Source organism: Pezoporus occidentalis, unplaced genomic scaffold, assembly GCF_034315485.1.
Source record: "Pezoporus occidentalis ecotype Australia unplaced genomic scaffold, CSIRO_AGI_Poc_V1 ctg128, whole genome shotgun sequence".
Classification (NCBI taxonomy): domain Eukaryota; kingdom Metazoa; phylum Chordata; class Aves; order Psittaciformes; family Psittacidae; genus Pezoporus; species Pezoporus occidentalis.
The window spans coordinates 1,882,367-1,907,567 of NW_026913082.1; the positions used below are offsets into that span (position 1 = coordinate 1,882,367).

Below are 25,201 nucleotides of genomic sequence, written 5' to 3' on the forward strand. Positions count from 1 at the left end.
GCAGGACATTTACTGATGCATCAAGAATAAGCCTAACGTCAGGCTGCATCCATTGCGCTGCATTCACCGCGCTCCCGCGCAGAGCAGCCCACCGCGCCTCCGCACCCCGCCCCGCCGCGCGATGACGCGCCGCAACGCAGCCAATGAGCGTCCGGTGCTGTTGGGCGGACGCTGCCGCCGCGTCGGAGCGGGGCTGCCCTCAGCGGGCGCCGTGCGGTGGCTTCTTCCGCCGGTGAACGGCGCCGGGCGGCGAGGAGAGGTGCGGCCGGCGGGAGGCAGGTGAGGGGCGGGCCCCGGGGGCCGGGCTGAGGCAGAGCTGCTCGCTGTCAGCCATCCCGCCGCCGGGAACGGAACGGGGCGGGCAGCGTAGCCCAGCGCGGCGCGGCTGGAGATAGGGCCGCCGCAGGGCAAGGAGCAACCCCCGCCGTATTCTTGCCCCCCCCCCCCCCCCCCCCATCGCCCATCCGGCGGCTCCGGTGCAGGCGGGAGCGGCGAGTGGGACTGTGCTGAGATGCCGGCGTCCCTGTGCAGTTCCCCAGGGGACGGCGTGCGGGGCGTTTTCGTCACCAGTGGAGACCCTCTCCTGTCTTCTGCGTTTGGCTGCCCGCCTCTCTACTGCGGGGGCTTGGGCTGGAGGGGGAGCGGCCGCCATGTCGGGCCCGGGACGCCCAAGGGTCGGCCCCGGCGGCAGCAGCCCGGATCTGGCCTTACTGCCGGGCTGGGAAAGCAGCGGGCGCCACCGCTGCCCGCGCCGGGGGCCGTTCCCGGGTGTTGTGTGCGCGTTGTTGAGCTCGTAGCGCACTTGCGGACCCCCACGCACGGCACGGCCCGCCGAGGGTGCTGTGGGAAGGTGGGGGCGAGGCAGGTTTGTGCGGATCTTGGCTAGGTTTGCCCCGCCGGCACCGGAGCCGGATCCTGTTCTCGCCACGGACCGAGGAACCGGGGGACACGGCCCCTCTCCGGAGGAACCTTGTTAACATGAGATGATTTGGGGTGTTTTTCTTGAATTCTGTAGCAATCAGTGTCATGTCAGGCAGACGGAAATTACAATTAACAGTATCTCATCTTCATCTCAGTAGTTGTAGTTCAGAATGACCTGGCTGAGCTGAGGGGTGAGGAAGCATTTATCAGACGTGGATCTGAATATTCGCAGTCCCCTGAGGATACTGGGCAACTTCTGCATTTACTGAAATGCACATGAGCCACAAGTGCTGAGCATCCTTCACGATCAAGGGAGACATGACTTCATCTTCTGCAGCACAGTCTGTGCAGAGGGGCCAACACTGAAGTCTTAAAAGTAGTTTATAATCGCAGATTCATTTGGGGTTTTCCTGTGATTCTCCAAAGCTCGGTCCTCAGAAGTTCAGAAGAAGGAATGTACTCGGCAATATTTTAGCTGTCTTGAAAATTTAATCCAGTTACATGTGCCTGGATTATTTTAATTTATTTTTGCAAACCTTGTAATCTTTGGAATTTTTCCTGAACTCTTCCAGGTACTTCCTGACTGCCCAGACTGTCCTCCCAGATGCAGGCCCTTGCTTGCATAGCTGCCCACTTTTAACACACTCAAGCATCACTTCCCTTCATTACCTGCTAGGCAGGTACCTTCGCTGCAGTATCTGTAATGCTGCCTTTGCTCCAGACTCATGTTCTGGCTGCTTAAGATGGAATGCATCGTGTTTTCCTCTCTTAAAAAATCTTTTCTTCAGAATTTCAAGTGCTAATACTGAAAGGCTTATTTTCATGGTCTTTTCCTAGTGATACACCCATTATAATTTCGTCCTCACCTTCACTTTGTTCCATTCAATATTTTTTTTTCCCACTTATTATGTCCTTTTGTAGTATCCTACTTCAACTAACAGAAAGGCAGTATATAAAGAAGACAAATGACTGGTCCAAGAGCAAACAGAAGCAGTAAATACATGCCTGTGTACTCCCAGCCACAAGGAGAGAAGAAAAAAATAAGTCAAAATTAGAGGATTCATCATAGTTGTGCTGCCACAACTAATAGGAGAATTTTGCTTGTTCTCTGCTGCTATAAGTGTTCTCACTGTTACCTGTTACTCACCTGGTGAATCCGGGTTTTTAGGTACTTAGCAGCAGCAGTTCTAAGAATCAGAATTCTGAAACATCCCCCTGGAATCCTGTATGAATGCACTGTGTTGTTCGTTCCCATTGACCTAGTTGTTTCCAGGTCTGCCTCCAACATTCAAACAGGAGGTACCAGTTGGTCCCTGTGTACCACTGCTTGCTACCAATCAGAAGCTGTTAGAGGTTCCTCTTTTCTTTCATTATGTGGGATCAAAGTCCTCTTTTCTGCCTTTCCCTCCTGGTCCCCCACCGTAGAGTTAATAGAACTGGAGGCAAAGTTCAAAATACCCATCAGTACTTGGGATTGTCAGACATACAGAACAACCAAAATCTGTACAGTTTAATGGCACCCAGAAGGCCAAGTGGCAGAAACAGTGGCCTTTCTTGACTTTTAAGAGGACTGGTGTACACCCACCTCACAGGAAGGGTAGAGCTGCAGTACCCAGAAAGTGTCAGGTTTCTGAGTGATGCAACGGGAATAGAACTCACCCAGGCCTCTGCTGGGAAACCACACTCTAAGTACACTTAAATAAATACCCACCTAGGTATATTAAATGAAGATCAGATCCCAAAGCGGTTGCCAGAATGCTTTGGAAAGAGGTTTCCTGACAACAACAGGTCATATGTCCATGGATTAAAACTAGGTATGTGCTCATGGAGAAGCTTTCTTCCTCTTTGTACCTGTGTTGCATGCACCAAGAGAAGACTGAGGAGACTGAGGAGGAGAGAAGGGTTTGTGTAACTGAGATGAGCAGGGTGTGTAGCACTACCAGTGTTACCAGATCTCCTTTTTGCCTTTCAGCCATGGCCATGCCCAGTTCCCTTCTATGGGCTGTTGACATTTTTGGGAGGGTTTACACCCTGTCTACTGTTGGCCAGTACTGGGAGCTCTGCAAGGATGCACAGCTGGAATTCAAGCGGGTCTCTGCTGTCAAGCAGTGCTGCTGGGGAATAGCCTGTGACCATCAAGTCTACACCTACGTGTTCTCGGGTGACGTTCCTATTAGATACCAGGAAGAAACTTACGAGAACCAGGTACGACACATAGTGGGTACCCGTCACACTGCCACGTGCTCATCAGAACGGAGTGATAGCAAACCCCTGCGTCAGCTGTCCCTGCATGTTTTTCTCACAGGAAGCTTGTTTGGCTTTATTCTCATGTTTTGATGATGTTTCTGAAACCTGATGTTTCTGAAGAGCACATACGTGCCAAAGAGCAGGTTGTTCTTTTAATATTTTAATTCTCAAAGGAAGGTTATACTTTGCTCTCTTGCCAAAAGCAACACCAGTGTGCACCACAGCCTGCTTCATGCAAGCCATTGCAGGCTGGAACATTCACCCTTTTCACCTGATATTTTCCCTTCCTTAGTGACACATAATGCCCTTTAGTGACACACAATCCCCTTATGTCCAATGTAACTTCCATGCAGCAAACATTATCAGTAATATATTATTCTTAAGAAAATGCAATTTTTTAGTGTGTCAACTCTAATAAAGGCATAACTATCCATTGAAGTACAATGTTTCCAGCTTTTTTTAAGATGATCCTTCCTATGTGACATACTATAACAAAAGAATGTATTCAAAATAGTATTTTAAAGGAAACTGATCTATTATGGTTTTAAATTAACCAAAAGTTGTTTGAGAAAACTGAAGGGTTTTCTTGAGCACATTTCTCTGATTTCTAACAGGCAATGGGATAAATATAAGTTGAGAAAAGACATTAATTTATCCACCTAGGTAAAAATACAACAAAATAATTTTATACATTACTTAACATTGTCACAACTTTCCAGCCATTTAAAAGTGTTCCTTTTGTTATGCAAACATGATCTTTGAAAATGCAAAACTTTACATTTTATTTTGTTATTTGAAAACTTGTTTTGTTTGTTCTAGGCCATGAAAAAATGCAAACCAAAATGCTAGAGTGAAACTCAAATAGATAATGTGCATAGCATTGTAGCCAGATTCCTAGTAAAAGTAAACAAACCACTCATTTTCCACATGCCCTAAAATATAAGAGAGTATGACATGACAAATTTTGCCAGTACTTACATAGTAGGTAAGGGGTGGGTGGGGGAAAGAAAAATCACAGCTGCATTGGCAAAACCCTAGCAAGTTATTTGTCCTGTAACTGATTAAAACCATACTTGGAAAAACATCCAAAACCTTTGGTATAACATAAAACACAGGGAAGAGTTACTGATACCGTTATCTTGACACAGTTCCTGGTGCAGAGGCCATGCTGTTTTTCTAGTGCAGGCAAGACACTAATCGTCTTTCTCTTGGTGAGTAGATTAGAGATCCCAAGGCCACCTATACAGCATTATCCTAATGCTGCAGTGTGATGGTGCCATGCATCTCCCAAGAAAAAAGCACTATCAGTATTAGGATATATCATCAGATGTTCCTATTGTGTGCCTGAAAAATGACTTTTTTGGGACTAACTGCAGTCAACCCTTCTTTGATATTTAAAAGACCTTCTCCGAAAGACTTTGTTAGATAGGGGCTTACAGCATGAGCGCTGTCTCATTCACCCCAGGATTTTATTCCTCTCTTGCTGCAGAAAATTAGCAGTGTATCACTTATGACTCCCTATAGATGTCCATTGGAATGCTGTGATTTCAAATAAAATCATGTATTATTTCTGACAGCGCTGGAATCCAGTTGGTGGCTTTTGTGAGAAATTACTGCCCAGTGACCGCTGGCAGTGGAGTGATGTGAGCGGGCTAAAACATCAGCAGCTCGATAGTTTCACACTGCCTTCACCCCATTGGGAGTGGGAGTCTGACTGGTATGTGGATGAAAATATTGGAGGGGAACCAACAGAGAAAGGGGTAGGTGAACAATACCAAAAAGAGATCTATTCTGGGAATTCTTAGGCTGTGAAATAAAAGGCACTTTTATAGAAGTATAAAAGGTCTATTAAAAGAAAAGGCACTTAACTTCACATAGCTGCTTTCTAGGAAATAGCTCAACTATAATACAACACAAGGAAGGTTCTTGTTTGAAGTCTGTAGCAGCTTCTACAGAAGCTTTTTCCTTTGAACAGGCCACAAAATGCTGGCTACCGGATGCCACTGTTATTTATGACTTTTACTATGAAAAAAGTAAAATGCTTTACTGTGTCTTGCTTGTTCTGTGTATATCATGGAGAGGAATTTGAACAGGATTCATATGGAATTAGCTGATGTGCTAATTGGGGCTGTTGAGACATGCACAGTAATCTGTACTGCAGTTGTAGGAGTGATTCTTGCGCAGAATTGCTCCGAGTTATGATTTCAAGCTTTCCCTTGGTCCTGATTTTCATACAAGAAAACTTCTGTTTGCAGGGCTGGACTTACGCCATAGACTTCCCCAGCACCTACACAAAGGATAAGAAATGGAATTCTTGTGTCAGACGCAGGAGGTGGATCAGATACAGGAGATACAAATCACGGGATGTTTGGGCAAAGGTTCTTGATATCTTCTCAATATTAAATAAACTGATTTTCTGAAATAATCAATTTTAAATGCAGGGGAATTAATTTTTTTATCAGTGCTCTGTAGGCTGCACCTGTATTCCTTGACTTCCAACTTGTAATTCCTGCAGGTACAAATGGAAGTCTGGGATTTTTCATAGTAACTTGTGGTGAAGGTGCCAAATCTTATGGTAATGCAGTTGGAGATAGATGCTCAGCTCCTTTGCAAATTTCAAACCAACTTTTTAATTTTCTTTGGTTGTTTGACAAAGCACACTCGTTTGAGGTGCAACAGTCTCACGTCAGTCACCAGCTGCATCTTTTATCTGTATCAAAAACTGTTCTTTAATAATTGTTTCAATTTAAGAATGTACAGAAGTTGTAATTTGTGATGTTCCTGCTTTCCAGTTCAAAGAATGTCTGTATGTACTGTTCTGAGTGTAAAAATTCCCTTCAGTTAGGGGATGAAACAGACATTTTCATCCTGCTTCAACAGCATTTCCTCTCTTTCTGCATATAGCAGCCTTGAATGAGAGGAATCTCCATAGATTAACCAGTCTGAAAATTAGGCCACCAGGCAAATCACCTGTCTGTTTGCAATGTCTCCTCAATCTTTCTTCTCTTTGCTTCAGATTGTATCCCAAGATGATCCAGATAAATTGCCAGACCCTTTCAATGACATCTCCATTGGAGGATGGGAAATCACAGATGAGCCTCTGGGCCGTTTATCAGTGTGGGCTGTTTCTTTACAGGGAAAGGTATGTGCATGTTCCCCAAGTTTTCTCATACAAATTACTACTGAAAAGGAGTTAAATACTTTTAAGGTGTGGCAGGTTTGTTATTCATAGAATCTGAGAATGGTTTGGGTTGAAAGGGACAGTAAAGGTCATCTAGTCCAACCCCCTGCCATGGGCAGGGACATCCTCAACTAGATTGTCTGATGTTGGTAAGGAAATAGCTGTATTTGCATTTGGCATAGAATGTAAAAGCTGTGTTAAGACAACATTATTTAACAACTTGAGCTGTAAATGGAAAGGCTTAGTGTCTCCTGGGGTTGCTGGAAGCCTTAAACCTCTATAAACGTGAATCTTAAAAACTTGGGAGGAGGAATGTCTTGTATTCTGAAAAATGGCAGTGGCACTGGTAACAGAGAGAAGGAGCCTTAAAACCTGATAAAGATTCTTGCAAAGCATTATGCCATATGTCTGTGATGGAGAGTCAGGAATGATTCAAGAAAGGGTTTCCAAAATGTTTTTATAAGACTTCCTGTTCAGAAGACTTCTGATTTGGCAACGTGAAATCCAGTTCTGGAATGTTTTGGATTTATTTCCTATTGAAAACTATCAATTTTTCTTTTGTTTGTTTTTAGGCCTACCATAAGGTCTCTCCTCTTTTGCTCAGTGCTGTAAAGATTTGGCTGTTGCTTTCCTTCCTTCATCCTTACAGCATGTATCTGACATTACTTTGTCTCGACAATTTCTAGCTTGTGGTCAGTCTCAAGGTGAAAAATGTAATACTTTTAACAGATTGCCTGAGATTTCAGTCACCCTTGGCACTGCCTGGAGAGGCAAGCAAAGTTCCCTGTGCCTCATGCTCCCCAGTAATAAGTGACAAGCATCCCACTCTACAAGCTCAGTAGACTGACACTGTAGAACGCTTTCATTTCCCAAGTAAAAGTTCCCAGAGAAACAAAGTATTTCTAAAAATGAGCATTTAGCTCTCAGCAGTCATGCTCTGGAGCTCTGGTATGACTGCTGGAGGATGCTTTCTATGTGTGACCTTGCTATTTTGACTGCGCTCTATAGAAAAGTGCACAGACAGTAGGACCAGATGGACTGGGTGTCACTGAAGGCTGTACAGATTGGCATTTTTTTACCTGTGTTATAGCAAGTTCTGTTCTGTGGAAGTGAAGTCAGGCTATCATTAAACAGTAACATTTTATGTATTTGTTCATTCTTGGTTTATATAACATGCCCTGAAATACACTAAAGTGTAGTTTAGATGTTGAAATACACACAGAATATGTAGCAATAAGTTACTGTACCCAATCCAGGTTCACTACCACGGTAAAAGCCAGTCTGTAAAAAGCCTCCTCCCTTTGTACATAAGGAAATAGATTCAACTGCGTAATCACCATCAAAAGAATACCTTTAAAGGTCATAGTGCATAAACTGCATACAAGCATCCTGTTGTTAGAGGAGGACTGTGCTTTCCAGTTTGTCTTCATGCTTGTCTCAGAGGTTGTGTTGTTGTAGTGATATTTTTCTAAGTTTTATTTGATTATGTTTCTTTTTTGAACTTGTCTAGGTATGGTACAGAGAAAATGTCTGCCAACACAATCCAGAGGGTTCCATGTGGTCCTTAATCACCACTCCTGGTGAAGTTGTACAGATAAGCTGTGGACCATATGACCTCCTTTGGGCAACTCTTTGGGAAGGCCAAGCTATTGTGAGAGAAGGAATTGATAGGAATAACCCTCAAGGTAAAGTTTGGTAAATGTAGCTGGAAACCCCTTTGATTTATATAGTGTTGCATAAGAAACTAATCTACAGGTGCCTTCTGGGGTTTGTTTCTTGCAGGAATTTCCTGGAGCATTGTGGAGTCTCCAAGCTCTGAAAATGGGATTATGCACGTGTCTGTGGGTGTTGATGTGGTGTGGTGTGTTACAAAGGATAGAAAAGTAAGAGGTGTCAATGTCTGGTTCTGCTTGTTTGCTTGTTTTCATAATCATAGCATATCTCAAGTTGGATATGCTCCATGTTCCAGTGGAATCGTGGAGTCCAACTCCCTGCTCAGTCTTGAAAGTCTTGAGAATGTACTAGAGTGCTCTTGTGCTGGTTGCCATCAAATCCCTTCATGCTGAATTCAAAATCATAGATGAATTCTATGAATGTATAGTAGTTTGAAGTCATTGAGTAAGTCTGGTTTAATGAGTTACTACTTGTCAGCTGACTGTGTTCAACCTGCTCCATCTGCCAAACAAAAACACTGCAATAAATGTAGGTAAGCTAGCACGGTTTTCTTTAGGTCTGCAAGATAGTCAAGCACACTGTTATGTGATTTACCTAACAACTTCTAAAGTAGCTGCTAGCTGCTATATAATGATATGCTAAATACAGCTGGAAACTTCTTCCAGGTACCCAGCCCACAGACACTTTTGGATTGGTAAAAACTAATCTAAGGGGAGACAATTTAAAGAGCTGTATCACTAAAAAGATCCCTTTGACAGTTCTCTCCACCAGCCCCGCTTCTGGGGTTTGGACGCAAGAACACCACGTAGAACCCCATTCAGAGTAACCAGAAATAGCCTACAGCTGACATGTAATACAAAGTGTTTTTCCAATGGGAGAGAAACTAACTCTGTCTCAGAAAGTCGTAACAACAAGTCTCCTTGTGGGCTATTCTAGCTGTAGTTGGTCACAAGAACACACAGTCTGGGTACTATTAAGAAAATTGTCTTTACTTGATAAAGAACCAAGGAGGTAAGTGACTTCTTAAGGTGATACAGCAAGTTCGTTTTAGAGATTAAGACTAATCCACTAAACAAACTAAATTCCAGGTGTCTGCCTGTTAATGCAGAAGGAGCAAAATTTGGATTTTCTGCTGTTGTTGTTGTAGGTGTGGTTTAGAAGAGGAGTGAACTCACATAATCCTTGTGGGACAAGCTGGATTGAAATGGTTGGAGAAATGATGATGGTAACTGTAGGCTTAAATAACCAGGTAAGACAGCTGTATACCTGTTGTGAGGGTATTTATGTTCCCCTTTGTACAGGCAGTATTCACACGTGGTGAGGACTGTCAGCAGTGCCAATATGGACAGCTGGACAAGAGGTCCATGTGCTTGAACTGCTAGGAGGGAATGCGTGGCTAAATTCTTCACCAGAAGATAACAGTATGTCTCCTGTGTGGCACATTCAGGTGCAGTTTTCTCTTGATGGTACAGAATTTTAAGCTGCATCTACAGTATCTGCATTAAGGAAGAACATAAAAGGAAAACGCTGTGTCCAGCAGTTTTTTGTGCTGAATTTTCCATTACTGAACCTTTTTGTAGCTATCATCTACCTGCATTCCATGGCATTTCCTTCACCAAGTCCTGTCCTTCTCTAGGTGTGGGGAATTGGCTGCGATGACAGAGCAATTTATTTCCGTCAAGGTGTCACACCAAGTGAGCTCAGTGGGAAGACATGGAAGGCAATTGTGTCTGCCAGAGAGAGCGACAGATCTCAGACCGGGAGCTCAACAAGTCTGCTCAGGTATGTACTGAAAGACCTGCTCAAGACTTTGTATGCCAGGAATTACAGTGCTGGGAGATAGTTCTTTACATTCAAATGGTACTGACAGGGAGGAGCAGGCAGGGCATCCCTAATCATTATGTATGCCAAAAGGCATTTTGGGGGTTTTGCTGTTAAAATTAACAATAAGCAGCATTTGTTGCACACAGAGTAGAAACTGAAGCTCTCACTTTGCAATTCAGTGCATGCCTGCAGTAAAGTAATTTTCTCTGGGCTTTGCTATCACTATCTGGAACTACTCTCTAGTAAGAGAAAACACTACCTATGAAATATCAGGAAGGGGTGTCAGCTCTCTTTAGGAATTATCCCTGTCCCAAGTGTCACTGTGTTTCCTGTCCTAGAGAGGTTAAATCAGTAACTCCCAGGTGACTGCTGGCCTCTTGGCTGTGCAAGACATGCCAATGGAGCCAGGATTGCTGCAGAAACTACTTGCTTGAGTCAGTGTGCTCTGAGTAAAAGCCCTATAGCTAAGACAAAAATCAGAGTTAATAATGGGCTTTAAAAAATCCTATTTATTTCATATCCATAAAATCTGATGTTGCTTCAGTGTTCCTGCAAGTTGTAGGCACCAAACACCACCTATTGTTTGAAAAGAGCAATGAAATATCTATGGAATATCTTCCTATGCCTCAGATTTACTAGACTGCTCTGCCAGATTTGTGTTAGACTCTTTCCCCTGGTAATAGAGTTTGACCTTTAAAACAAGAAGTCTTCTGTTTCTCTCCTGAAGCTGAAATGCTGGATTGATTTCTGTATGTCTGTGGTCTAAGGCCTGTGCTAATTTATAGTGCTGTGAGTGATAGTTAATTAATTATCTATTTGTCCTTCAGTGCTGGCTGTTTCTTTACTGATGATATTCAGAACCAAACAAACGCGATCATTCAGGGTCATGCAGATACTTCCTCTGATACAGAGCTTCCGAGTGTATCCATGAACCTTGCCAACACCCCCCCAGCAGGAGCTGCAGCCAGCAGCAGTGGTAACAGCCCAGGCAACCAGACAGCAGAAACTCAGGAAAATGTGACTGTGAATCCTCTGGACTCTGGTCAAGGAGAAGTCACCGTTGCTTCAACTAGTAATGAGAATGCTAATCTTGAAATGCATAAACCTACAAACCCAAATCCTTCTGCAGAACTGCAGTGGACAAACATTGACTTGAAGGAGGCCCAAAAGCATGCAGTCCTCTCTGTCAGCAGCTTTGCAGAAACATCCAGCCTGTCTTCCCTTGGCATGTTCTCAGTGGGAGCCGAAGAGCAGTATGGAGCCGATGATCACCCACTGTGGGCCTGGGTGTCTGGGGGAGGCTGTCTTGTAGATTTGCACAGCCCATTGAAATGGTTCACTGTTCCATCAGGTACTCTCCAGTTGCTACAACAGACCCTAATTCCCAATCACAGTTCAATATGCTCTTTAAGAAAAACGTTAGTTTGGGTCTTTTTGAACAAAACCATGGCACAAAACTTCTGATAATTCATTTACTCCAGTTTGTTAATATACTCCATGTCTGAGGATACTGCTGCTTGTATTTAGCTGGAAAGCACTTTGGGATTGTGATATAGAAATCTAAAGGTGGTGTTTTCTCTTGAGTTTCAATAAGAATTTTGTAAAGTAGTCTGTGCTGGATCTGCATCTCATTCTTTATTGCACAAAAAACTGCAGCTTCAGGCAAAACCCCTCATACCACTGCGTGGTAACTGAAGCAGAGAAAAGGGCTCTGTTGAGAGATGCAGATGCCACAAATAGCTGCCTCTCTCCTACCATTCGTACTGAGACAAGGGTAAGATACAGAAATTACTCAGAGTCACTGTGTGAGCCCAGCTCATAACTGGATGGTGTTAGATTTTAGACTGTTGAGAGGCAGTGAAATACAACCGTATTTCCAAAATAAACCATGAACTAATAGATGTAATAGCAGTGTAACTCTTAATGCACTGTACTACCTAGATAATGACCTTGAAAGATTTTGTATTCCCATCTAGTGATCCCATTTCTATGCATTATTTACAAAGTCTGGCTGTCAATTCTGAAGTATTCAGTAATTCTTAAGTATAATACCTAGAACAATTAGGTTAGACTGGGTTGATTCAGTCCAGCGTTCAAAGCAGCATTGTGTTTTACCTTTCACAGAACTGTATTTAAAGCTCACTGAAGTTTATTGGTTTGGGTTCTGTTGTAGGTTTGTCATCCTCTGTGCAATCCCTGTCACTGTCTATCACTCCAGCACAGACAGCAGCATGGCGAAAGCAGATCTTTCAGCAGCTTAGTGAAAGGACAAAGCGGGAGCTGGAGAATTTCAGGCACTATGAACAGGCTATTGAGCAGGTAAGCAGTGAGGATGCTTATCTGTTTACTAAACACATCTATCAATACTGGGCATCAGTAACATATTTCTGATGTACTGATTAGAAGTTATTGTTAGCTTTATATTCTTATTTCTGCCTATGACAACTTTCCTGGATTATCATTGTCTGAGCTCCTTATGAGAAATTTAACAGCTTATCAAACATGGAGCAGCAATCTTTATCTAAAAACATTAGCTGATAGTTTTGTATAGGATCAAAACCAGATTGGTCAGCATTATTTGAGTACACTGAAACATCAGATCCACAGAGAAATATTTGCAACAGTGGAACATTGTATGAATTATTCCACCACAAGATGAGGCTTCTTAACTGAACCAGTGACTCAAGTAGGTAAACTTTCCCTCTCTGCAACTCTTAAGGAGTGAATGTAAGTTCCATAAATAAAACAATGATGCAGATGTCAACAGCAGCACCTAAATAGCAGCACTTTTGTTTGATGTTCTCTGTTATGACTCCTTGGCTCATTTCAGATTCATTCACATTTTTGGTCTCTTCATTGCTAATTGCCAAATGACATCTGGAATTCATTTGCTTAAAACCACGTGGAGTGCAGGGGTTTAATCAGGTTTAAAAAGATGATGTCAAAACCCTTTAGAGTCCAAGCAGAAGTTGTGTTGTAACAGGAGCACGCTGGAGTCAGTTAGTATCTGTGTGCTACTGCATTCTTGCAGAGGTAAAATGTTAATACCATTGTACACATGCTACTTCAGTGCTTTTTAGTCTAGTTTTGTCAGTTTCCATTTTGTCTTCAGCTTCTTGAACACTCTGGTACACTCTGTGTCAGAATGAACTGATCAGACTGACCTGCAGCAGAGATTTTTTGTGGTCACAAAAGTAGTATTTAGGAGAAAGTGAGTCACACAGATTGCTTACTCCTGCAAATTTGTGTTTGCATTGCAGTCAGTTTGGGTTAAAACTGGAACCTTGCAATGGTGGAGGAATTGGAAGCCTCATAAATGGATGGATGTTCGAGTCGCACTTGAGCAGTTCACTGGGAGTGATGGAATTCGTGACAGCATCCTGTTCATCTATTACATGTATTATGAGGAGAAAAAGGTGTGTTCAGCTTGAGACCCTTGAGAGAGTTGTATTTGGCAAAGGAAAACCTTCAAAGGGAAAACAGTTTTCTTAACGAAGGTAAATTAGGGTATGCTGTTGTTCTAAGGAACCAATGTAAACATAGCCTAGAGTACTAGCAAATTGCAATCTTTCCTAAGTTGTAGCTATGTTAATGTTGTGTCAGAAATGCCCAGTCAGCAACAATCCACATTGTCTGAACCATCAGCTTTGTACTAATGAGGAATTCTTCTGGAAATTCAAAATGTTCTTGTGAACATTGTGAAGAAAGAGCCAAGCTTACCCAGCCAGCATCTTCACCAATAGGGTTAATGCATATTGGCAGTAGGAATGAGAGGTAGTGCAGGACTAGAAATAGAAGCCTGTGCCTTCTTCACCAAGAACTGATTCTTTGCTGTCCTTGGCAGGAATACCTCATTCATAGTTCTGAAGTGCAAAAATTCTGGCTCTAAGGAGGGTATATCTAACTTAGTTTTGCTTGCAATTTTTTTTTGCCTTGTCGTAGTATATCCATGTGTTCCTGAATGAAGTCACTATTATAGTTGAAGTTCTGAATGAAGCCAAACATTCCTTTGCACTTTATACACCTGAAAGGACAAAGCAGCGGTGGCCAATCCGCCTGGCAGCCACAACGGAGCAAGAAATGCATGACTGGGTAATTCTGTGTATTTTTTATTTCAAGATGGCAATATCTGCAATAAAACATAATGCTAGTCTCTGAATCTCAGCATCACATTTAGAGTATCTAGGCTACTTACCTATTTTCAGAATTTAGGTATTTAAAAAGTCTGTTCAAACTTAGAGGCACCTGAGGCTTCGTTTGTCCACTGGAGTTTGCATGCTTTCTGATGCTGCCACTGCTATCTATAGTAAAACCAACATTGCTTTTTCTTCCCCTTCTATCTCCAGATATAGATTAGGCTATGAATGAGTTAGGAGTTTAATTCAGTTAGTCTGTTCTTCTGCATTGGTAGAAAAACTGTTATCTGTTGTCACTGTTGTAGAGCCTTATGTATAGGCAGGCATATACACAATGCAGCAAAGGAAGCCCTGAATGATAACTTCATAATGACCAGATACTGCAAACACAGTAGTTCCAGTGATTGTTAATAATTTCCAAAACACTGAATTCTGGTGCTTTTGCGAAAAAGCTGCAAATTCACTTCACTGATTTGCAAGAACATGCAAAGGTAAAACTTTGTTTCATAAAACTGAAGCATCCGTGCAGAAGTTTTTGTTACCACTGTAAATGGAAGCTTTTGGTTCTGTGCTTCCTGTTTTGTAGCTGTCTTTGCTGAACATGTCCTGTTGTGAAAGCAGACGGATTCAAGGCCCTCCTTCTCACCACGCCATTTGGTCAGTTACTTGTAAAGGAGACATCTTTGTTAGTGAGCCAAGTCCTGAACTGGAGGACGGACCACAAGTGATGCCGTGTGATCAAATGTAAGAGGTTTCAGAAGCTGTTCTTTCTGCATGGGATGCCATCCAGCAAAGACTGTCTTTCATGTCAATTTGGTAACTTTGATTGGCTGTCAGAGTATATATAGTACACTGCAGATGTCTTTCAATGACAAGGTTAATGGCTGCCTTCATATTCATGATTTCATGTGAAGAAATTCACCAAATCTTATTTGAATTTTTAGATGCTGGAGCTACTCATGTGATTTCATAAGCCTTTCTCATTGAGATGCCGTTTTTTGGTGATTGCATCTTTCATGCCTTAATTACTTAAATTAAGAGATGACCTAGTCTAAAAGTAAACATCATCACTGTAATTGCAGTGGAATTTGAGTTTTCAGTTTTATCCGAGTCAGGACTGAAATTCTCAGTCCTTCGTAGTCGCTACGGTCTGGGAGCAGCTTTACAGTTTTGATTACAACTATGCCAATATAGTACTGCCAACTCTTCTAGCAGAAACATAGCAGCCTCAGAACTGGAGGCATAAAGGCCAGTCTTCAATTTAAAAAATATACGCAGTTTCACGTTACTCGCATAAAATGCCTTTTAATAATACTAAGAAATCCTTTAGTCCTTTTTCTTCAGGGTAGAGCACCCTAAACCTCTGGCAAATCACAAAGCTGATGTGCTCTTGCATCTTAGTTTGAGGGATCCATGACCTAGATGATCTCGTGCCATTCTGGTAACTAAAATATTCTTCTACAATCTCTTTACTTTTCCCATTCTTCCCCAGAAAGGTACCATGGCTAACTGGCTGTGTAAAACCCCAGAAAGGGATTAACCTGTAAAGATTAGGAGAATAGGAAGAATCAAAGCCCTTGTTTTTACCAAGTTCCATAGCAAATACATAAGTAATTTGCTATCTTGTTAGATAAAGGCAATTCCTAGATATAAAAAATAAAAAGAGGATGAAATTAAAGCTGAGGCAGTTGATGGCCACCAGGACGTAAGGATTCCAGAAAGACTGTCCTAACTAATGTAAAATAAAAAAAATAAAAAAAATATATACATAAAGAAGCACAAGCACAAAGTAAAAGTAAAATGCTTCCAAGCCCCAAAATTCCAAGTGAAGGCAGATGGGTTCCTTACATCTACTTTTCAGTGGTTGTCCAGAGGGAAATGCTTTCAACTGGCAACAGCCTGCACTTACAGATTGCACAGAGGTTGAACAAGTGTGTATGTGAAGTTGAGTTGCAGGAGGGGAGAGCATACATTCCTGATGGATGTGGTGCTGTCCTTTTTTTGGCAGGTTTTGGCGTCAAGTTGGAGGTCATCTTCGACTGGTAGAGTGCAATAACCAAGGCATAGTGTGGGGCATAGGATATGATCACACAGCTTGGGTTTACACTGGTGGATATGGAGGTGGCTTCATTCAAGGTACGGACATTGGTCTGCTGTGGTGTGCATGTTTCTTATCTTCCTGACTGGGTCAGCTTATTCACGCTATTTCAGCTGTCTGTCCTTTAGCCTAAGAGGTAGGGTTATACAGTGAAGAGGCCAAACATTAGGAAGGAATCAGTATTGCAGTTTTATATTTGTATTAGGAAGGAATTGGCATTGCAGTTTTATGTTTTTATTATGTTGGTATTTTCAGCTTAAGAGCGAGAAACAGGATAATCTGCAATATTACTGCGCCTATTGGAATTTAACATGTACTTTCTTTAAGGTTTAGCTTTAATATAATCCAGATGATTTATTTCTTTACAGGGCTGGCCAGTAGTGCTGATAACATTTATACACAATCAGATGTGAAATGTGTTTACATCTATGAGAACCAGCGGTGGAATCCAGTCACTGGATATAGCAGCAGGTTGTTTATTGTATTTATTTGCCATTGGTTTTTACCACTGTCAAATGAAACAAGGGGTTTGTTTTAGCTTTTTAGAGTAGTTATTACAGTTACTCTGTCTTCAGTCTCCTCCAGCATTTATTGTTAACCTGAGATGGAAGGAGCAGTGTTTCTCAGTTTTCTAGATTTGTAATTATCCATTCAAAATGCATTTGTAGCAGAACCTTACAAATTTGTGCTTTGCAAGTGCACAGTGTGCCTACTTGAAACATTTTTCATTATTAGGGTCATACAGCAAAGTTTTGACTAGGATATATACATTCATATATATTGCGCTAAATACATTGGGTCCTTGAATAGTATATTTAAACAAAAGTATTGAAAAAGCATTCACACACATGAGTGTTTATGCCAGAAAAAACTCAGGATTCACCTTCCAGTTTTAAATAGTAGTAAGGAACATCACTCTACAGAGAAAAGTTTACACGGTCCTTAAGTTTGGTGTAACTGGAAGCAATTGTGCAGGTTCTTTCCCACTATCCTCACGTGATATTTCTAAATACAGAAATTAATGATGGAAGACTGTTTAATGTATGAAAGTAGGGAGTGCAATAAGTAGGCTTTTCTTCCCTCACCTTTCAAATTCCCTGTTGTAAATGACCTTGCATTCCTTGTATGCAACAGAGGCCTGCCCACAGACAGATACATGTGGAGTGATGCATCTGGCCTGCAGGAATGCACAAAACTCAACACCAAACCTCCTTCTCCACAGTGGACTTGGGTAAGTTTTGTCTTAGAGGTCTTTTCTCAAAGAAGGCAAAGCTTAGCGAGTAGGATACAAGACTGGGACTTAAATGACCCAGATTTTCTTTCTGGATTTGTCATAATACTTAACCTTGGTTTCCCCATTTACACAATAGTAATCTTCCATAATCAAAAGAATGTATTGCACTGAGTGGGACTCTCTTGTTTAGGAGGCTTTAGACTGCTGCTCTGATCCTTTTCTCTTCAACTAAATTAAAGAGACTAGGGAATTTAAATTAATTTATACTGCAAGTATTAGGTTTCTAGCAAGGCACTGCACTCCAAAAGGTGGAGGTAAAGGGTGAAAGAGGTTGTTTTCATTATATAGTAGGTGTAGATTGTGCTTATTATTCTCACTGTCTCCTTTTGACAATAGGTATCCGATTGGTACATTGATTTTAATACTTCAGGAGGAACCGATCGGGAGGGCTGGCAGTATGCAGCAGACTTCCCAGCGTAAGTGATAACTTTTTCTACCTAAGATACTTGCAGGCACATGCCATACTTAAGTCCTTGTTTCTTCTTGATTGCTCTTTTGCGTATTAACTGTGCTTTAATAGGGACAAGCGTGCCTTGATTTCTTGCTTTTCATGGGGACACTAACACTGACATTCACTGGGGAGGCAGGGCAGCAAGCTGAGGCTAGCAAATACAGTCTCAAGTGTTTTAGAGTCAACAGGGATGTCTGGTGGACAGATAGATAGGCAGTGCTCTCAGGCTGGCACTGATAGTGGAGGTGCTCTTACATGCTCATGAACACCTATTTAAATCTCTTTTGGTAGGTCTTACCATGGTCACAAGACAATGAAAGACTTTGTCCGACGGAGGCGCTGGGCAAGGTGAGGAATTTATAAATAAAAGTTTGGAACTTGAATGCTAACTGTTCCCTGGAAGTGTCCTTTAGTTACAAGGGGGAGAGTCTTGTCACCCAGTCAACAAAAGCAATAGTAAAGAAACCTGCAATAAGTAACCCATCTCCAATAGAGAATCTGATGATCTTTAGCACTATGGCTTTAATTTTAAGCCTTTACAGGTAGATATCCTATTTGATTTTGTGGGATCTGTAGTTAGTGTGTATTCCTTGTTTTTCCAGCTTTTCTGTGCTTTCTGTACTAGAGCATCTGCTAGTCATGATAATAAATTGCTGTGGACTTCTGCATTGTTCTGTTTGCTGTTGATGCTACATAGCTTTTTTTGTCCCTTGCACAATGATCTTTGAAGGAAGGTCCTGAAGCATCAAGCTGTTGTTCCAGAATAGGCAATAAAAGAAATGACATCCAATCAATCACAGGGGTGACCTGAAATAAAATAAGCAACTTGAAAAATACCCTCAAGTCTAAACACTTCCTCTTGTTTTAATTATCAATAGAAAATCGAAAATTAATAGGGAACAACTTAAGGCTGGATCCAGTTTTTCAGAACTGGAGGATGGAGGGATGTCCAGTGTTTTTTAGGACATTCTTCATACAAAGAAATCACTGTTGTGATGATATTTCTGAAATAGCACTACTTTGTTGCAGTTTCCACAGAAAAAATACACCAATTCCCAGAAAGACTTACCTCTAACTCTTCTCTCTGCCTGCCTTAAGATGCTATGTAACTTTTTAACAGGCCCCACCAAAAAACTAATTGTTAGGTAATTTCCTTAACCAAGACAGGAAGGAATGAACCAGGTATGGAGTTCTGTCTGCAGTTGGATTCTCCAATCCAGCTGTTGCCCAGTGAGTTAGAGCCAGGAAGCAGTGTAGCACAAACTTCAGCGTTGGGTTTACAAAGTTTTTAAAACCAGAAGCTTTGAGAAATCAGTAATATGTCAAAATTCAAAACCTCATGCAAAACATGATTGATTGTTATAAACCTCCTTGAAATTAAAAATACTAATGCCTACTTAATGAAAAGACTTCAGGATTGTTTGCACTGAAGTCAACAATGGACCAGGAAACAAATTCAGTTCTAGAAAGTATGTTGTTGTGACGGGTTTGTTTTTTTTTTTCTGCTTCAGAAAATGTAAGATAGTCACCAATGGGCCATGGCTGGAAGTGCCTCCTGTTACCCTGTGGGACATCTCCATAATTCCCAGTACAGATGCAGATGGTGAAGAAGCAGTAGCACTGTGGGCAATCAGTGACAAAGGAGATGTGCTCTGCAGGCTTGGAGTGACACAGCAAAATCCAGCTGTAAGGCTCCCTGTTTGTTTTTACTGCCTTATTGATGTTTTTAATATGATTATGCAAGTACATACACACAATCACACAGTGCCTTCTCTCAAGGCACCTTGTTATTTTTTTCCCTTATATCTCCCAGATTTGAAAGTCCTTGTCGGTCATCTGTAACAGTTTGCTGCCCACATTTCTTATAATAGTGCTTCTCTTGCATAATCTACCTTAGCTTATGCCACCTGCAGGAGCCTCTCTCAGCTCCTGTACATCTTGTGAAGCATTTCCCTTTCACTTTTTGCACTGACAGCTTTGTTCCTTTTTTAATTGTTGCTAATGTGTGCATCCTATTTAAATGAACTGTTGAGGAACAGAATTTCTCTGAAGTATGGACCCATATTTCTAATGCCTGTTGATATCAGAGGGAGTTTATCCTTTGACTTTTCTGGCCTGGAACTAACTTTGCTTACTGAAGACAGATGGGCTTGGACTGGGACAGAAACAATGACCGCACATCCAGTAAAGTATGCAGAAAGGAACAAATAGTCCCAGTAACTTCAACAGGAGTACTTATTTCCTACTAATAGACACATACTGAAACATCAGGGTACGGTTGGTATGTGCTGATTTTAAACCATATTTACAACAGGACAAAATGTAACAATATACTTCAGTGGAATTTGGGGGGAAAACTGCAGAAAGTTGAAAACTTACAGGATTTTTTTATTTTTCTCCCTGTTCGATCAGTTGCAGTAGAACAGATCTGTAAAGCAGTGCAACAGCAAGAACTGGAATACTGTGTCTGGAATGTGAAGCCCTGTATCAGTTGATTTTTGTAAGACCCATTCTGCATAATCAAAACCAAGGGATTATTTAAAAAAAAAACAACAAACGACTAGCCCAGCTATTCAGAGACATGCAGGTGCCTAAATTCCAGTGATCTCAACATTGAAGGCCCTGTTAGAGTCTAACACTGCTATTCTCATATAGTTATATGTCCAAATATCTTTGAGGATCAGGGACCTCGTTTCTGTTCAGTTGTACAGGTAGGTAAGGATTATTCTTCACAACATTTTTCACTGTGTAGGGTTTGTCTCATTTGGTAATAATCCATGATACTGTGTCATGGAGTTCTGAACAACTGCTTCACAATTCACCTTCTGTGGTTTGTTAGGGAACATCCTGGCTGCATGTGGGAACAGATCAGCCCTTCATTTCCATCTCAGTTGGAGCATTTTACCAAGTGTGGGCTATTGCTAGAGATGGTTCTGCCTTCTATCGGGGTTCAGTGTCTCAAAAAAAACCTGCAGGTAAGTGCTTGCACTTTTTTAATATGGTCTTCATCTTACACATTGTGTAAGCTCTACTACACTGCCATTTCTGAAAAAGACAAATCTGTTTAGAAGAGGTCTTTCCAATAGCTGTGCAAAACAGTGCATATGAACAACACTCGTGATAATTTTAGCAGTTAATTTGGTCTTCACTTCTGTGATTTAAAGTGTTTGTTTCTAAAAACAAGCTAGTAAAAATATATTGTCATGTTTAGAGCTTTCTTGCACAGCTCTGTACTTCAGCCGCAGACATTTCTAAAACTTCCCATATGTAACTCTGTTTTCTCAATGTTTGACTCAAGTATCTCTAACCTTTAGGTGACTGTTGGTACCATATTCCTTCACCTCAAAAACAGAAGTTAAAACAAGTCTCAGTAGGACGAACATCTGTGTTTGTGTTGGATAAAAATGGTAAGGACTTTTTAAAGTTATCTGTCAATGTAACAGAAAATAGATCAGTATACATCAGATTGAATTAAAAAGGAGATGCTAAGTGAGAGCACTTGCGCTTGGACAGATGGTTACTGTTGCTTCAAGATGACTGATATATTTTATGTTGCAAGAGATGGAGTAGGCAGCCCACTGAAGTACTGCTTTTAAAGACTTGGGGTTTGTTGAATCTGATAGTGCCCTACGTAGCAACAGTCCAGCATCTGTGCTATTCTTGGGGGAAGAGATAGGTGAATGTCAAAGAGGAGAACTGCTTGGCAGGATTTTATCTAGGGTTTTACCTAGAACACACAAAACTGAAGAAGAATACTTGCCTGTTGCAAAATCTAGAAACAGCAGCATCATTGCAAGATAAATGATGAAGCATCTGTTTACAAAAGAAACAAGCCTTTAACACTACTCTCCTTCAAATCTCATTTGCTTTACATCTCTGACACATAGTTCCTTATGTGAACATTTTCCGCAAGAAAATAAAACAGAGTATTTACTGTTTTCCAGGAAAGTTATAAAGAGTAATTATAGAAATACAAATTTGAAAGTAGGAACCTCCTTATTCTTCACTGTCAGATATTAGTCAAAACCATAATGCATTTCCACAGAACATGGGAAGTATTAAGCATTGCTTTGTTATGTTGTTTACTAGCGTTTTACACCAAGCAGACATCCTGAGCTGTAACCAGGACTCCGTATTTTATAGGCAACCTTTGGTACCGGCAGGGTATCACACCTAGCTACCCTCAAGGATCTACTTGGGATCACGTTTCAAATAACATCCGTAAAATGTCTATAGGGCCCCTGGACCAGGTGTGTATCAAGCTTCCACATATCTCAGCAGTTACGCATAACATTCTTTTGGAATTAAATTAAATATTCTTCAGACTTGGTTTTATTTGATTAAGATGATTGTCTAAATACTGAAATCCTGACAGCAAGACAAAAATCATGCCAATGAAATAGTCATACAACCAGCCTTTTGCTAGGAAAAGCCTCACTTTTTTCCCTCTTACCCTCTAGTAAGGCTATTTTATATATTTAATCTCTTTCCTGTTAAGTCTTACTCTCTGGCAATGTTTTAATTATGACACTGGTATCTAGTTGTTTGTTTGGGGGTGTCTCTGACTACGTTAGAGCAGTTTCATCATTAACACTATTCAAGATCAAGACTGGTTTCTGAAAGTGAGGACTCACTTAAAATTTTAACATCTAGAAGAGCAGCATGGAGAGCACATTTTATTGCCTCTCTTTGCTTTCTTGAGGTCTGGGTGATAGCTGACAAAGTACAAGGAAGTCATAGTTTGAGCTGTGGGACAGTCTGCCATCGGACTGGTGTTCAGCCAATGGAGCCTAAGGGCATCTCCTGGGACTATGGTATTGGGGTAAGTGCTGGGGACATAACACTGCCTAAAAGTTGTGTATCCAAATATCTGTAAGAGTGTTGGAACAGGAAAGTGCCATCCTGCTTAGCTGGCCAGCTTTCCAAAGTTGGCATATACCTGCAGGAAATGGACCTTTTTTTTTCAGCTTTAGGTTCATTTTATAAGTTAATATAGTAGGTGATGCAGTTGCAGCTAGGAAGTCATTTATTTGCATTTGATAAGTATTCATTTTAAATAGGTAATTTCAAAGTTACAATGAGAAAAGCAGTAAAGTAAGTGCCATTAAAAAACAAAACAAAACAAAAAGCATCTTCCTTCCTAGTCTGCACGTGATTATTCCTGATTGTTGCTTCCATGTATTACACTCAGTCTTTTGAGAAAAGCCATTTCAAGGTTTTGGCTTCTTACAAGTTTGTGGAAAACCTGCAATGACTCTATTAGGAGCACCTGACCCTACTAATCTCAATTCCTGTAGTAAAAATAATCCTTAAGGGGTATGTTGTGGGGTTTTTTTGTTTTTTTTACAAGGAACCTTTTTCCTGATTCAGCCCAGAGCAGGATTACTGCCCTCTTGAATAAATAGTATAAAAGTAGTGGCGCACATAAATATATCACATCAGATATTGTACTTGCAGGGTGATGTTTCTCCTTTTGTATTTCTTTATCGATCTCTTACAGGGTGGATGGGAGCACATTAGTGTCAGAGGAAATGCAACTGAAGCATCTAGGCTCACTGTGCATGACACTTCTGAGGAAAACCTTGCAGTATCAAAGGATTTAGAAGATGAGAGTAAAGGGAAAACAGAACACTGTAAGTCCCCGCTGATGGTCAGTGAAAGTCAGGAATTGGACAGAAATGCTGTTAATTGTTAAGTTGTTGCCACCTACATGTTCCAAGCAGTAGTCAGTATCATTTAAAAAGAAACTAAATATCTATTGCCTGGAGAGAAAAACATGACCTTTTTGTCCTACTAAAATATTTTACTGAACTGAAATTTGCAATGGGGTATTTTAAATACTGACTTCTACTACATCACGTGCAAAATGTGGCTTGATAGAGCTAATAGTTTTGTCAAAGCAGGCAACCTTTTTAGCCACGATGTATTTCTGACCCTTGACCATAGCTGCTACAAACCATACAACTGTGAATATTTTTGCAGATGATCATTACATTTACTACATTTTTTTTAACGTTACAGTTCCCTTCATTTCTTTCAGACTCACACACCTTGCACACTGTTCTTCAGATTCACATTTGAGCAGAGATGAAGATGTCACATCAGTGTAAATGAATAGCAGGCAAACCTAACAGGTCCTCATTGCACAGACATGCATGTAACTCTGCTCATGTGAGTCCTGCTTTTACAGGAATGTAGCTTGTGTTGTGCTATTCTTGCTCCCACCAGTAAAATTAAATTCTACACAACTGATCTTAGGGTGCAGTTACCAGTAAGGGACAAACTTTGCTATTATTGCTCACAATGAGCAATATCACAATCAAGAAATGGAGACACTAGTTTTGGTGAGACTGTGGAGAGCATGGACCTATTCAGTCTAAATGACAATGTCTCAATTGTAAACTGTTGGTCCAAATAGTGATAAATCATGTTTTGTCTAAATCTTAACTGGAACTGTGGTAACTGAGGTATGCAGATGCCTGCTTCGTGAGGGTGAAAGGCACCAGACACTTGAGCTGGGCTGCATTCCATATCATTGCAAATCATGTTTTCAATAGTGTAAAAGAGGAGGTCTTCAATAATATTGTGAAGTCACAGTGGTAGGAGTGCAAAACAACTTTCCTGGTATCAGTGGAGTTTGCCAATATATACTAATGTGGGTTCAGAATGAAGCTCCACTGTTTGTTTTCAGTGATTGATTCATCCCTTCTTCCAACAAGAAGCCACTTCTTATTCTCAAAAAAAAAAGCTTTTTTTTCCTGTCTTGCTTGTCATGATTGAACTGTGATGTGAAATTATTAATTGAAATCCAGTCCTTGGGAAGTACTGAAAAAGCCTTTCCCATAGCTTCAGGAAGGCACCATGTTTTTCTCCTCGCAGCAGTTTACATCCATTTTTCCTCTCTGTGTGACTGTGTATGGCATTATTTTTGTATGATGAGCCATGTGGTGTGGTTTCAGTACTGTATTTGTAGAAGTAAAAGTTATGTTTGCACGTATTTAAAGAATATATTTGGTATTTTAATGCCAAGGCAAGCACTGTTTCCAAGTCCGAATGTGAATGAAGACTGAAGATGCTTTACTGTTTTAAAAAAACGTGTTGATCTTTCCAGTATGTGATTAGAGATTTCCGGTTGATACATACATTGTGGGAGTACCATCAATAACATGTTTGCTTTAATTACCAGAATAGGTTTTGCATAACTTGCACAGTATCTTGTCCAAATAAATTACTTTATTACATGTATTTTTAGAGAATAACTAGGATTGTATTTTCTCTGCATCATATAAAAAAGATATTTTCTTTTAATAGTGTTTACATATGCAACAATCAAACTGATTTCATACGATAACCTTTATAATGTACCTTTGCATTT

The 25,201-nt window shown here is 41.0% G+C and overlaps 1 protein-coding gene across 1 annotated transcript; it reads left to right on the plus strand.

The window, feature by feature from the left end:
• Nucleotides 1–123: 123 nt before the first annotated feature.
• Nucleotides 124–25,071, plus strand: TECPR1 (tectonin beta-propeller repeat containing 1). Its single transcript, XM_062608004.1, has 25 exons — nt 124–279; nt 2,894–3,126; nt 4,746–4,928; nt 5,424–5,546; nt 6,185–6,310; nt 7,860–8,034; nt 8,132–8,232; nt 9,171–9,272; nt 9,660–9,805; nt 10,675–11,198; nt 12,021–12,166; nt 13,108–13,263; nt 13,790–13,939; nt 14,570–14,727; nt 15,992–16,119; nt 16,450–16,552; nt 17,216–17,312; nt 17,712–17,791; nt 18,118–18,174; nt 19,338–19,512; nt 20,666–20,801; nt 21,141–21,233; nt 21,970–22,076; nt 22,529–22,648; nt 23,327–25,071. The coding sequence occupies exons 2-25, from the start codon at nt 2,896–2,898 to the stop codon at nt 23,519–23,521; spliced, it is 3,612 nt and encodes a 1,203-aa protein (XP_062463988.1). The 5' UTR covers nt 124–279; nt 2,894–2,895; the 3' UTR covers nt 23,522–25,071.
• The last annotated feature ends 130 nt before the right edge of the window (nt 25,072–25,201 follow it).

Excerpts from the sequence above, each read along its gene's own strand:
- TECPR1 (XM_062608004.1), top strand. The coding sequence starts at position 2,896 with ATGGCCATGCCCAGTTCCCTTCTATGGGCTGTTGACATTTTTGGGAGG. Across the intron at positions 16,553-17,215 it reads GTCACTGGATATAGCAGCAG|AGGCCTGCCCACAGACAGAT; the intron begins GTTGTTTATTGT and ends TGTATGCAACAG. Across the intron at positions 22,077-22,528 it reads CTATAGGGCCCCTGGACCAG|GTCTGGGTGATAGCTGACAA; the intron begins GTGTGTATCAAG and ends TGCTTTCTTGAG.